General features: G+C 41.2%; 1 protein-coding gene across 1 annotated transcript in view; it reads right to left on the bottom strand.

Moving 5' to 3' along the window:
- LOC107570018 (copine-8-like) overlaps window positions 1-15239 on the bottom strand; it is a 64015-nt gene that overhangs the window by 44832 nt on the left and 3944 nt on the right. The window contains exon 2 of the mRNA XM_016256213.1: window positions 13196-13236. Coding sequence (XP_016111699.1) covers window positions 13196-13236 — 41 coding nt within the window. The remainder of the gene's footprint in view (window positions 1-13195; window positions 13237-15239) is intronic.

Here is a 15239-nt window from a genome sequence, read left to right as displayed (position 1 = left end):
CTTGCGGATCCATTCGCAAAGCTTTATTAGACACAGACAGAGACGTGGTTATACACCAGGGATGGGTCAGATGAGGGCAAACAGGTATATGGTGGGCAAAACACAAGATTACCGTTACACGAGTATTTTCATTCTCAACTCTTTACGTTCATTTATTACATGACCGACAAAGGTATACATGAATAATCACTAAGCGCCACATTTTGACACATTTTTTGTGTGTATTTGACGGTTTAGGCGCGCACCTTGAGCTAAAAGATGACTTTACATGTCCGTGTTCTGTTTCGTCTCTGAGCGCATATATCTTCCTGAGGAGCAGCGCAAGTTCTCTTTCACGCTTTTAAAAACATGAATAAATATACTTCTATATATCAAGCACGCCCCATTTTGCAAAAGTCGCGTTACATGATTGTACTGATTTGCACGTGAAATTGGGCTTTTATGGAGGAACGAAAAGGGGGCGGAATGAGGCGCAATAATCGTAAATATCGCGATTTTTATAATCGTTGGAGGCCAAAATCGAAATCGAAACCGTTTTTTTCGATTAATTGCATAGCCCTAGTTGCAATTAACTCCAATTCTATCTTTTTTTCTCAGAATTGTGATATAAATTCACAATTACGAGTTACAAAATCATAATTGCATGATAAAAACTTGCAATTCTTAGAAATAAAGTCGCAACTGCGAGATATAAACTCTAATTCTGTCTTTTTTCTCACAATTGTGCTATAAACTCACAATTACGAGTTACAAAATCATAATCGCATGATAGAAACTTGCAATTCTTAGAAATAAAGTCACAATTGCGAGATTGACTGACTTGAGATCGCAACTGACTTTTTTCTCAGAATTGCATGTTTATATCTCTTTATAGCATGCTATTGAGAGTTACGAAGTCAGAATTGTGAGATATAAACTTGCGATTACCTTTTTTATTTTTTACTTAGTGGCAGAAATGGGTTTCCATATTTAACACCTATTACCCATTGCCCTCTTTAATTTAAAATATTTAGCAGCAATAACTGCAACCAAATGCTTCCGAAAAATGGAATTCAGTTTTTCACCGCTGTGGGGGAATTTTGGTGCACTCTTCTTTGTAGACCTGCTTTAGTTCAACCACACTAAGAGGGAATTTCACGCTCGAGGGTTTTCGAGCACGAAATTCCCTCTTAACCCAGCTAGCAGTGCTGCAGGAGTCTTCTTATATGGAGCGGCACATGTGCTGAGTCTGAGCTGTGCTGACGTGATGGGGCCAGTCACGCAGCGCTACAACTCCTCCCTACATTCACCGGCCAAAAGACGCTGGAATCAGGGACTCCAGACGGCTAAATATAGACTCATCGCTCACTGCCTGTGTGTGTGGCGGCCACAGCGCTTGATGTCATATTATAGGCTATATATTTGGTGTTTAGAGGAAGAATAATTTCTCGTTGCACTGACACACTAATTCAAGTCTATATGTATCATCTGCATTTCATAATAATAAATAAGTCCCATTTACAGTTAAAATGAGATCTATTTAATATCTCAGTTAACTCTTCAATGGTGTGTAATGTGTATGCAACTACATGTTTGCTAAGCGTTAATGAAGAGGGAATTTCACGCTCGAGGGTTTTCGAGCACGAAATTCCCTCTTAACCCAGCTAGCAGTGCTGCAGGAGTCTTCTTATATGGAGCGGCACATGTGCTGAGTCTGAGCTGTGCTGACGTGATGGGGCCAGTCACGCAGCGCTACAACTCCTCCCTACATTCACCGGCCAAAAGACGCTGGAATCAGGGACTCCAGACGGCTAAATATAGACTCATCGCTCACTGCCTGTGTGTGTGGCGGCCACAGCGCTTGATGTCATATTATAGGCTATATATTTGGTGTTTAGAGGAAGAATAATTTCTCGTTGCACTGACACACTAATTCAAGTCTATATGTATCATCTGCATTTCATCTGCATTTCATAATAACAAAAGTAAAGTATACCTTGGGTTCAGAATTCAAAATGCTTGAAAACTTGTCTGGCGAGTGACATTAAATGCTTAATGCTCTATCGTGTTTGAAAATAATTTTACCACATACACTAAACCCAATCCTAAATCTAGCAGATGGTGTTAACAAAAGTAAATGTGTAATAAAAATATTTGCTGAAGCAACCATAGCTTTTACTAGGGCTGTCAAAACGGCTGAAATACTACATTTGAATTTTGTACTTAATATTATCAAAATTCGAATTATATTCGAATTTAAAATGCATAATTTCAGTTAGGGTGAAGAAAAGCTTTTGGATTCTCTCCTGAGGCCACAAGAGGGTGCACCAAGCAAAATATTACTAATGCACGTTTATTCAAAGCATAAGAAAAAATGACTATCGGTGAAAAACGTGCATAATGTTTATAAACCAATTATAATTAATTAAGTTGCTTAAACAACTATAAACAAAACAGCATCATGTATGTATGTTTGCATAGTTTAATACAAAGGGCCGAAAACCAATCACACAGAGTAAATTTTTTCATTTAAAAACACCAGTTGCAGTGGGATGGGGAAAAAATCCGGCCATAAAGTCTCAAGATATATTTTTTCAAAGTTGAACTTGCACTAATTTACATGGCTTTCTAAACATGCAGCTCTCTTGTGCGAGACGCGAGTGCAACAGTGACAGACGTCCCTCTAGAAAATGAGCGAAATATGCTATAAACAAAACAGCATCATGTATGTATGTTTGCATAGTTTAATACAAAGGGCCGAAAACCAATCACACAGAGTAAATTTTTTCATTTAAAAACACCAGTTGCAGTGGGATGGGGAAAAAATCTGGCCATAAAGTCTCAAGATATATTTTTTCAAAGTTGAACTTGCACTAATTTTTAATAAACCAATTATAATTAAGTTGCTTAAACCACTATAAACAAAACAGCATCATGTATGTATGTTTGCATAGTTTAATACAAAGGGCCGAAAACCAATCACACAGAGTAAATTTTTTCATTTAAAAACACCAGTTGCAGTGGGATGGGGAAAAAATCCGGCCATAAAGTCTCAAGATATATTTTTTCAAAGTTGAACTTGCACTATTTTACATGGCTTTCTAAACATGCAGCTCTCTTGTGCGAGACGCGAGTGCAACAGTGATAGACGTCCCTCTAGAAAATGAGCGAAATATGCGTTCTGTGTGAACGGCTTGGTTTCAGTTTTGACGTAAACATCATCTTCTCCGCATTGATGTTTTCTTTTCCCGCAATATTTGTAATTAACAACGCAGCAGCGCCGCATCTAGTGGCTTCAACTGGATAGGCTAAGAAAAACATTAAAATGCAATGACACTTACATCGTCATCGCATCTCGTGCGCCACTGATAAGGCTGCCTCCTTAACGCACACCTAAAATTCGAATGCAACGTTTTTACATTCGAATGTGGATTTTTATTTTAAATCTGACGAATATTCAAAATTCTAATTTTATTTGACAGCCCTAGCTTTTACAAGTCTTTAAAAGGAGCATCGGATGAAATGTTTACTTTTTTAGATTTTTTGCATGTAGTTAGGTTTCTGGCATGTCTTCCAGCTCAGAAAAGCAACCAGTTCGAGCTGTTTCTACTTGCAGCTGGTTTCTATGTAGATAGCTAGCTATTTGGATAAGACCACCTCCGAGCCATAAACAGATATACTGACACGCCCCACAGACGAGAGGGGCTCATTATCATTTAAGCAGACATGCACCGAAATGGGTCACTGTGAACAGTGCTGTTTTTGACAAGGTAAAATGGGTGTTGCTTTACACAACCAATGAGGAAAACAAAAGTATGTTACAGACAGTTCATAAAGCCCCAATAAGAATCATATGAACTTGTGAAAAATGGGCATCCGATGTCCCCTTTAAGCTCCTTTATTGTGACTGATGTTTCACAGACTCGCGCTGTACCAGGTGAGCTACCGAGCAAGTTTACTACAACAGTAAAGCTGGTTATGTGATGCAAATGTCAAAATATATTAACTTATAACAGCACTATGGTAAAAGTGTTTTGAGGTGATAACATAGTATTATCCAAATAACTGTGTGAAAATACATATCCCTGTAATATTACCCAGTAATCGTAATTTGTTTGAAAAGGAATACAAGTTTTCTGCTCTATTGTTAATTTCAGCTATAAAAAAATCTGACTTCAATCTTTTGTTAAAAGTGACCCATATCCAATATTTACATTTAGGCTACACCCTTGGCAAAACTACCCAAGGTTGAAGAAGCAGGGTTGCCTGGTCTGCAAACAAACCAGCCCAATTGCTAATCAAAAATAACCCAATCACATTTTTTCTGTAGTTTTCCCCTCCGTCAGGGGTCCACTGCATCCAAATCACATTCCAGGGGAGGTGGGGAGATCACTTTAACCCGCGGCAATAGTGTAAAAAGCACAGAATTGGCAACACTCCCCTGAAAAGCATTCACCTGAGTTGACATCATTCCCCACTTTTGTTTTTTTAATGACGATACGACTTGCAATGGTAGGGGAATATGTGCTTTTTTTCTTGCTTACACTTTCGTGGGTCATTTAAGATCAGTGCCACATGGGATTAGGTCACTTGAGCTGCATTCACAGCATGTCATAATCACCAAGATGACAAAACGTGATGTTCTACTCAGAGCTGTCCAAGCCTTTCATACTCGGAGGTAGAGCCTAAGTAGCACCTAAATCTGGGGTTCTGAACTCTGGCCCTCGAGGTCAACTTTCCTGCAGAGTTTAGCTCCAACCGCAATCAAACACACCTGAACAAGCTAAACTCTGCAGGAGAGTGGACCTCGAGGGCCAGAGATAAGAACCCCTGGCGGCAGTCAGGTGGTACAGTGGTCACATGGTCCAAGTCGTAGCTCTCAGAACATTCTGAGCTTACAAGTTGTAATTATCGTTTCGTTGAAATGCAAGCACGTGAATGCTTTGGCGTTGATAGTGTTGCTATAGAAATGCACAATTCAGCTCTGAGTAGAACAAGTACAAATTCAGACACCTCAGTCCACCTACAATTTGAATTACTTCAGGAATGGACTTTCAGAAGTCAGCATGATTATGACATCACAACCATTAGCAAATTAGCATAAAAACACCCACTTTTACATACCGACACTTACTCAGTATTTAGAAACCTGACCTGTGTTGATGATCGTGAACTACACCAGTACACAGAGCTTAGCCAATCAGCGCAGAGCTCATTTGCATTAGAATTCTTAAAGGCACAGAAACAAAATGTTTGTTTAATTCAAAGAGTGAGAAGAGAGGATAGAAAGGCTCTGAGTAGAACAAGTACAAATTCAGACACCTCAGTCCACCTACAATTTGAATTACTTCAGGAATGGACTTTCAGAAGTCAGCATGATTATGACATCACAACCATTAGCAAATTAGCATAAAAACACCCACTTTTACATACCGACACTTACTCAGTATTTAGAAACCTGACCTGTGTTGATGATCGTGAACTACACCAGTACACAGAGCTTAGCCAATCAGCACAGAGCTCATTTGCATTAGAATTCTTAAAGGCACAGAAACAAAATGTTTGTTTAATTCAAAGAGTGAGAAGAGAGGATAGAAAATGGTCATTGCGAAAAAAAACGAAATTACTAAATTAAAGGGATAGTTCACCCAAAAAGAAAATTCTGTCATTAATTACTCTCCCTCATGTCGTTCCAAACCCAACCTTCGTTCAACTTCAGAAGACATATTAAGATATTTTTGATGAAATCTGAGAGCTTTCTGGCCTTCCATAGACAGCAAGGGAATTACCACGGTCAAGGCACAGAAACGTAGTAAGGACATCGTTAAAATAATCCATGTGACATCAGTGGTTCAACCTTATTTTATGAAGCTACGAGGATACTTTTTGTGCGCAAAAGGAAACACAAGATGAAGGCCCCTATTTTAACGATCTAAGCACATGGTCTAAAGCGCACGGTGCAGGTGCTCTTAGGGCATGTCCAAATCCACTTTTGCTAGTTTAAAGACGGGAAAAACAGTCGACGCGCCTGGCGCATGGTCTAAAAGGGTTGTCCCTATTCTCTTAATGAGTAATGGGTTTGTTTTGGCTCATCTCCCATTCCCTTTAAGAGCCAGTTGCGCTCGTGCCATGGCGGATTTGCTATTTACACGGCGGAATTTGCAAGCGCAAAGACAGAACGCATCTCCAGAGATGAAACGGAGCTGCTCATGCGCGAGCAAATAGGTAGCCTAATTCTGATACATGCAATGACTATGCGTTATGAATGTAGGAATTTTTATATTTATGTAGCCTACACAATAGGGCTGTCAAAATGACTGAAAAACTAAATTTGAATTTTACCCTTAAATATTATCAAAATTCGAATTATATTCGAATTTAAAAGGCATAATTTCAGTTAGGGGGAAAAAAGCTTTTGGACCATGCATGTATGTATAGTTTAATACAAAGGACCAAAAACCAATCACAAAGAGTAGGTTACTTTCTTCATTTAAAAACATGAGATACAGAGGGATGGGGGAAAACCGCCATAAAGTCTTGAGGTTTTTTAAAAGTTGAACTTAAATTAATTTTACATGGCTTTCTAAACATGCCGCTCTCTTGTGCGAGACGCTGATAGATGCCCGGCTAGAAAATGTGATGTATATATGCGTTCTGTGTGAATGGTTTGGTTTCAGTTTCGCCGTAAACAACATCTTCGCCACATTGATGCTCTCGTTTTCCTCAATATATTGAATGAACAACGTAGCAGAGCCGCATCTAGTGGGTTCAACTGGATAGGCTAACAAAAGCATTAAAATGCAATGACACTTACATTGTCGTCGCATTTCGTGTGCCACTGATAAGGCTGCCTGACGGCTGACGCAGACCTAAAATTCGAATGCAAAATGTGGATTTTTTTTTTTTATTCGACGAATATTCGAAATTCGAATTTTTTTGACAGCCCTACTACACAATAATAATTTTTTACATTGCAATCCTTTAATTTTTTATATTTGGCATGTTTGTGTGCTGCTGTGTGTCCCTGTGTGTGTGTACGCGCACTGTGGACCCGCCTATACTAACGTGCTCTTGAAATAACAAAAAAACTACTGCGCCATTGACTTTAGACCAGGTTTGAGTTGGTCTATGGCACAGTCTATTTTGCACAGGATGTGAAAATGACAACTGTGTCGGGCTGAAACTAGCAAAAAACACTTGCGTCACGCCTGGCGCCGCATTGCGCCGAGTATGTGATAGGGCCCGAAGTGTTAACAGGTTTGGAACAACATGAGGATGAGTAATTAATGACATAATTTTCATTTTTGGGTAAACTATCCCTTTGAATCTGATAGTAGCATAAAAAAAACTTACATTATAAGTTGACTTCAGGAGGGGAAATGTAATATTACAAAGGTGTAGAATATGACCCCTTTAAACGAAGGCAGAAAAGTATGTACTTTCCATAAAAACACTTGCGTCACGCCTGGCGCCGCATTGCGCCGAGTATGTGATAGGGCCCGAAGTGTTAACAGGTTTGGAACAACATGAGGATGAGTAATTAATAACATAATTTTCATTTTTGGGTAAACTATCCCTTTGAATCTGATAGTAGCATAAAAAAACCTTACATTATAAGTTGACTTCAGGAGGGGAAATGTAATATTACAAAGGTGTAGAATATGACCCCTTTAAACGAAGGCAGAAAAGTATGTACTTTCCAAACAATATAACTGGCCCAATTTTAAGAGGAAAATATAATTTTCTTAACAGAGAAATAATCAAAACAAAATATTTTAGAACATATAATGTGTCTGTGTGTGTGTGTCAGAAACAGTCAGTGTAATCAGCCATACAGCAGAATGAACAATGCAGTGCCTGCAGTCAAACGCATCTGTATCATTAAAGCTGTGAATATTAGCCAAGCACAACATCTGGATTACACAATGCAATCACAACCCACGTGAACATACAACACGTGAAGATGCAAACAAGAAATGCAAATGCAAATATTATACTCTCCTGCATATGAAAGAATATATGCATACAGCAGGGTTTCATGCACAATCAAGCTTTCTAATAAAACAACATAATAATTAAGGCAGGCAGGTAAGGTATTGCACACTAATGATGCTCCCTACGGTGCTGATGATTTCAGCCCAGACTGCTTTAAGCAATGTGATTTCAGATGTGCTAGTGTTGTCAGATAAACCGATCTTTGTACCTACGTCTCAATGCGTGACAGACTAAATTAATAAGCTTTTATATTTGATATGGTATAATACCAAAAAACTTACTTGGATCAGATTTTGAGAAGGTGTCTCTGTCCAAGAGGTTTCTGTAGATAAAGAAAGAAATGAAGAAATAGAAGTTAATAAAGACCCCTTTAAAAAGCTGTCTGAATCAGGAGAGAAATCTGCACAGATCAAGCACTGTTTACAAGCCAAAACAGCTCTAAACAAATATGTGGGTGGATTTTGATGTGATGGGATAACTGGGGATGTACTTTTTCAACAGTTTAAAGTTTATGGTTTAAAACGTCATAATGCTGGATGTGCATTTTAACAAACACACAGCTTTTGGTGGGAATATCTCAGTGGTTTTAATTCCACATCTGTTAAATGGTGTGTTCAGCCATTATGAACATTCAGGTAAGGCAGGGTATTGCCAACTACCCCAAGATGCAATATACATCATTGTGATTCAATGCATCGCAATGCATCACAGTGTCATAATTGATTCGTGACTGAAACTGCACCAAGCGCACGAGAGAGACTAAGCGTCTCAAGAGAGAGAGTGAATCTGTGATATCACTTTCAATCTCTCTTGCAGGGATCACTTTGTACCGTGTCTCACAGGAGCACTGACTGAGAGATTTCGTTTTCAGAGATTAGTCTTATTTAGATGAGTTCTTTATTAATGAAACTGCAGGAAATATGAAATTAATGAACAAAAATGAATACAATAAATGAATGGATGCAATAAATAAATACAAATAGCAACAGAGTGCCTGAAGAATCAATGTAACATTGTGAGAAAAATAAATGTAATATTGCTCTGTCAGGCCAGTATCAAGGTGGTGAATCACTGAAGGAAATCTCACTGAGCTCTTCTGATTGTGCAAAAGGAAGTGGATCATTACATCAATAACAGTAAAACCTCAATAAGTAAAAAACAAAACAAAAAGCAGTCTAAGACTGCCATGACAAAAACATATGACACACTCTAAGCTTCTCAATATTGCAAATCTCATGAAAACATAGGCCTATGCTTTAATTATCATTCCACTTGCTGTCTTTTGATATCAATAAATTATTCAGAATTTACTGGTTCTCCCTAATTCTTCTTTTCCATCTTTTTCCTTTCTGAAATACATACAGTCAGAAAGTCTTCCAGTTTTGTAGATATTCACACAAAGACTAAGTGTATATAATTACACGGACAACTGAGAGGACACACATAATTTTACAAAACACATTTCAGTTTTAAGAAGCATTTTCTTAACATTTTATAGTAATATTGCACCAACTACTGATGAACACATACATTTTTATGTGAATTATCACTCAGTGGGTTATTTAATCATGTTTTACTCTGTCTTTGAAAAATGAAATGAAAAAAAAAATCACATTCTTTATGTACGTGTGTCACGATTGCTGCCGGAAGGAACACGGAGCCGTGGATAATCGAAATAGTCTTTAATAAATCCAAAAACACAGGGTATATCCACACAGGGAACTGGAGAAGACACACAAACACAACATAGTAGACCCGACAAAGAAACATGAGGCAGACTACACATTATATACTAGACTTGATGAGGGATAGACTAATCAACTAATCAACTATCAACTAATCAACTAATAATCAAACAAAACGAGGACAGGAACATGACCAAATAAGGACAAACAGGACAGCCATGACAGCGACCCACGGTGGAGCCGACTGAGGGAGGAGCCATGGAGGAGGAATGACTGCCGACTCCAGGGGGCCGACCAATGGCGGCGGAGCAGGTGGCGGAGGAGCCCGAGGCAGAGAGCCGAAAAGCCAGGGCAACGGGGAGGATCCGGAGGGCCAAGGCGGAGCAGATGGTACCGGCGACTGATGCGGAGACGTGGATCCGAAAGGCAGCGGTGGAGCCGGAGCAACAGACGACTGAGGAGGAGCCGAATGGATGAAGGAGCCTGACGGAGCCGGAGGGACGAGGTGCAAGATGGTCGACGCCAGACCAAGGCGGAGCCGGAGGGACAAGGGAGCCCGGTGGAGCCAGTGGACTGCCGGGCCACGGCAGAGAGGAGGGAGCTAGGAGCCATGGTGGAGCCGACTGGGGGGGAGCCAGGCTGGAGGCGGAGTCAAGGGAAACTCCAGCCATGGTGACGCTGGAGGATGGCAGTCCCGTGGAGCTCGCACCGTGCTGATGGTGGGCTGAGGGCGAGCAGAGGGGCTGCCAGACGACAACGGTGGAGGAGGCAGGAGAGGGTGGGTGGGCGGGCATTTTTGAGCCTCCGGGCTTAAATTGGGACCAGGAGCCCTCTCAGGGCTGGACATGGGAACAGGAACTTTCTCTGGGCTAAACTCGGGGACTGGAGCCCTGTCTTTACTGGACTGGGAAACGGGAGCCCACTCAGGGCTGGACGGGACCAGCGGGGATGAAGAAGAGAGGAGAGGGGGCAAGTCGGGTTCCAGCTCTGTTTCCCAATCTATGAGGTCCTCCTCGAAGTCCAGCAGTCCCAGATGTATAATCAGCTCACCCTCAGTCACGGTGCAGTGGGCGGAGCTCCACTCTGCGCTCTCTCTGTCCGTGGCATTCTCCCTTGTGGCGGGGTCTGTTGCCGGCTCTCGCACCTTGACTGACGTCATTTGCAGCTTCGGCTCCACGGCGATCCGTTGCTCTGTCGCTCCATTCAGCAATGGCTCGTCGGCCACGGCGAGCTCGGGCGATCCGTCAGCGGTGGGCTCGGGCATGCGCTCCGCGCAGTGGGGAGATAGTGGGCTGGGCACTGGATCAGTAGTGGATCTGGCGAGATCATCCTCGGGACAGATGGTGAGAGGCAATCCGTTTCTCGCCAGAATCCACTCCAAAAAGGTGGCGAGATCCGCTCGAGGACCATCTTCGGATGACGTCGCTCTGCACGCGGGGTTCAGGCTGGCATCATAGAACGTGCAGAGCGTGTTGTCCGGGTTGGTGGAGAGTTCGGCGAGGGCCAGAAACAGTCTGGTATGGTCCTCGAGTGAACGCTCCCCCTGCTCCAGCAGGAGGAGGAGGTACTCAAGGCAGGCTAGGGGATCCATGGGGAGAACACAACGGAAGCAAAAAGACACTGGGTAAAACGAGAAACCAAAACGGAGGGGGCACACCGAGGTAAATGTTTAGGTCGGATCTTCTGTCACAATTGCTGCCGGAAGGAACACGGAGCCGTGGATAATCGAAATAGTCTTTAATAAATCCAAAAACACAAGGTATATCCACACAGGGAACTGGAGAAGACACACAAACACAACATAGTAGACCCGACAAAGAAACATGAGGCAGACTACACATTATATACTAGAGTTGACGAGGGATAGACAGGTGCGGGGAATCAACTAATAATCAAACTAAACCAGGACAGGAACATGACCAAATAAGGACAAACAGGTACAGAAACAGGGACAAAACACGACACAGACAGTCCAGAATCCTGACAACGTGTAATGCAGGGATTCCAAGGGAACTTTTTTGTAAGCCGAACCTCTTTCACCTAATATATTTACTTTAAGTAATATATTTACTGCACAAAAAGAAGTCAGATTATATTAACCAAAAATGTGTCAAATGTGTAAAGTACAGTATGTTGGCACAGATATATAGATATTAAATATATTTTTGGTTTGTTTGTTTTTGTTCATACGTACTATTTGATATGCTCTATGCATCTTCCATGTTATATTCGAGGACTAAACATGAGTTTCTCCTCCCTATGCCGTAGATCCGTGTGCCTCCCGAAAAAGTCAGTGCGACTAAAGTAAACAGTCTCTCTGAGAGCAGCTCGGAAGAGAGGGGCAGGGTCAGCAGAGCTCATTAACATTTAAAGGAAAATGCTACAAAAATGTGTTTTTTTACACTACCATTGAGAAATTTTAACCAAACTATGTTACAGACTTTTCATTAAGACCCTAAAGTATCAAATCAACTTGTGGAAAATGGGCATCCTATGACCCCTTTAATATTTGGAATGTTTGTGTGCTGATGTGCGTCCCTGTGTGCAGAGTGTACGCTCACTGTGGACCCGCCTATACTAACGTGCTCTTGAAATAACAAAAAAACTACTGCGCCATTGACTTTAGACCAGGTTTGAGTTGGTCTATGGCACAGTCTATTTTGCACAGGATGTGAAAATGACAACTGTGTCGGGCTGAAACTAGCAAAAAACACTTGCGTCACGCCTGGCGCCGCATTGCGCCGAGTATGTGATAGGGCCCGAAGTGTTAACAGGTTTGGAACAACATGAGGATGAGTAATTAATAACATAATTTTCATTTTTGGGTAAACTATCCCTTTGAATCTGATAGTAGCATAAAAAAACCTTACATTATAAGTTGACTTCAGGAGGGGAAATGTAATATTACAAAGGTGTAGAATATGACCCCTTTAAACGAAGGCAGAAAAGTATGTACTTTCCATACAATATAACTGGCCCAATTTTAAGAGGAAAATATAATTTTCTTAACAGAGAAATAATCAAAACAAAATATTTTAGAACATATAATGTGTCTGTGTGTGTGTGTCAGAAACAGTCAGTGTAATCAGCCATACAGCAGAATGAACAATGCAGTGCCTGCAGTCAAACGCATCTGTATCATTAAAGCTGTGAATATTAGCCAAGCACAACATCTGGATTACACAATGCAATCACAACCCACGTGAACATACAACACGTGAAGATGCAAACAAGAAATGCAAATGCAAATATTATACTCTCCTGCATATGAAAGAATATACGCATACAGCAGGGTTTCATGCACAATCAAGCTTTCTAATAAAACAACATAATAATTAAGGCAGGCAGGTAAGGTATTGCACACTAATGATGCTCCCTACGGTGCTGATGATTTCAGCCCAGACTGCTTTAAGCAATGTGATTTCAGATGTGCTAGTGTTGTCAGATAAACCGATCTTTGTACCTACGTCTCAATGCGTGACAGACTAAATTAATAAGCTTTTATATTTGATATGGTATAATACCAAAAAACTTACTTGGATCAGATTTTGAGAAGGTGTCTCTGTCCAAGAGGTTTCTGTAGATAAAGAAAGAAATGAAGAAATAGAAGTTAATAAAGACCCCTTTAAAAAGCTGTCTGAATCAGGAGAGAAATCTGCACAGATCAAGCACTGTTTACAAGCCAAAACAGCTCTAAACAAATATGTGGGTGGATTTTGATGTGATGGGATAACTGGGGATGTACTTTTTCAACAGTTTAAAGTTTATGGTTTAAAACGTCATAATGCTGGATGTGCATTTTAACAAACACACAGCTTTTGGTGGGAATATCTCAGTGGTTTTAATTCCACATCTGTTAAATGGTGTGTTCAGCCATTATGAACATTCAGGTAAGGCAGGGTATTGCCAACTACCCCAAGATGCAATATACATCATTGTGATTCAATGCATCGCAATGCATCACAGTGTCATAATTGATTCGTGACTGAAACTGCACCAAGCGCACGAGAGAGACTAAGCGTCTCAAGAGAGAGAGTGAATCTGTGATATCACTTTCAATCTCTCTTGCAGGGATCACTTTGTACCGTGTCTCACAGGAGCACTGACTGAGAGATTTCGTTTTCAGAGATTAGTCTTATTTAGATGAGTTCTTTATTAATGAAACTGCAGGAAATATGAAATTAATGAACAAAAATGAATACAATAAATGAATGGATGCAATAAATAAATACAAATAGCAACAGAGTGCCTGAAGAATCAATGTAACATTGTGAGAAAAATAAATGTAATATTGCTCTGTCAGGCCAGTATCAAGGTGGTGAATCACTGAAGGAAATCTCACTGAGCTCTTCTGATTGTGCAAAAGGAAGTGGATCATTACATCAATAACAGTAAAACCTCAATAAGTAAAAAACAAAACAAAAAGCAGTCTAAGACTGCCATGACAAAAACATATGACACACTCTAAGCTTCTCAATATTGCAAATCTCATGAAAACATAGGCCTATGCTTTAATTATCATTCCACTTGCTGTCTTTTGATATCAATAAATTATTCAGAATTTACTGGTTCTCCCTAATTCTTCTTTTCCATCTTTTTCCTTTCTGAAATACATACAGTCAGAAAGTCTTCCAGTTTTGTAGATATTCACACAAAGACTAAGTGTATATAATTACACGGACAACTGAGAGGACACACAGCATTTTCTTAACATTTTATAGTAATATTGCACCAACTACTGATGAACACATACATTTTTATGTGAATTATCACTCAGTGGGTTATTTAATCATGTTTTACTCTGTCTTTGAAAAATGAAATGAAAAAAAAAATCACATTCTTTATGTACGTGTGTCACGATTGCTGCCGGAAGGAACACGGAGCCGTGGATAATCGAAATAGTCTTTAATAAATCCAAAAACACAGGGTATATCCACACAGGGAACTGGAGAAGACACACAAACACAACATAGTAGACCCGACAAAGAAACATGAGGCAGACTACACATTATATACTAGACTTGATGAGGGATAGACTAATCAACTAATCAACTATCAACTAATCAACTAATAATCAAACAAAACGAGGACAGGAACATGACCAAATAAGGACAAACAGGACAGCCATGACAGCGACCCACGGTGGAGCCGACTGAGGGAGGAGCCATGGAGGAGGAATGACTGCCGACTCCAGGGGGCCGACCAATGGCGGCGGAGCAGGTGGCGGAGGAGCCCGAGGCAGAGAGCCGAAAAGCCAGGGCAACGGGGAGGATCCGGGGGGCCAAGGCGGAGCAGATGGTACCGGCGACTGATGCGGAGACGTGGATCCGAAAGGGGACGGGGCGCAAGGGGGTCGTCGCCAGACCAAGGCGGGGCCGGAGGGACAAGGGAGCCCGGTGGAGCCAGTGGACTGCCGGGCCACGGCAGAGAGGAGGGAGCTAGGAGCCATGGTGGAGCCGACTGGGGGGGAGCCAGGCTGGAGGCGGAGTCAAGGGAAACTCCAGCCATGGTGACGCTGGAGGATGGCAGTCCCGTGGAGCTCGCACCGTGCTGATGGTGGGCTGAGGGCGAGCAGAGGGG

The sequence above is a fragment of the Sinocyclocheilus grahami genome, unplaced genomic scaffold, assembly GCF_001515645.1.
Source record: "Sinocyclocheilus grahami isolate Dianchi unplaced genomic scaffold, SAMN03320097.WGS_v1.1 scaffold1405.1, whole genome shotgun sequence".
In the NCBI taxonomy this organism is placed as follows: domain Eukaryota; kingdom Metazoa; phylum Chordata; class Actinopteri; order Cypriniformes; family Cyprinidae; genus Sinocyclocheilus; species Sinocyclocheilus grahami.
Note: the sequence above shows the minus strand (reverse complement) of the source record. Positions and strands in the feature narration are given on the sequence as shown.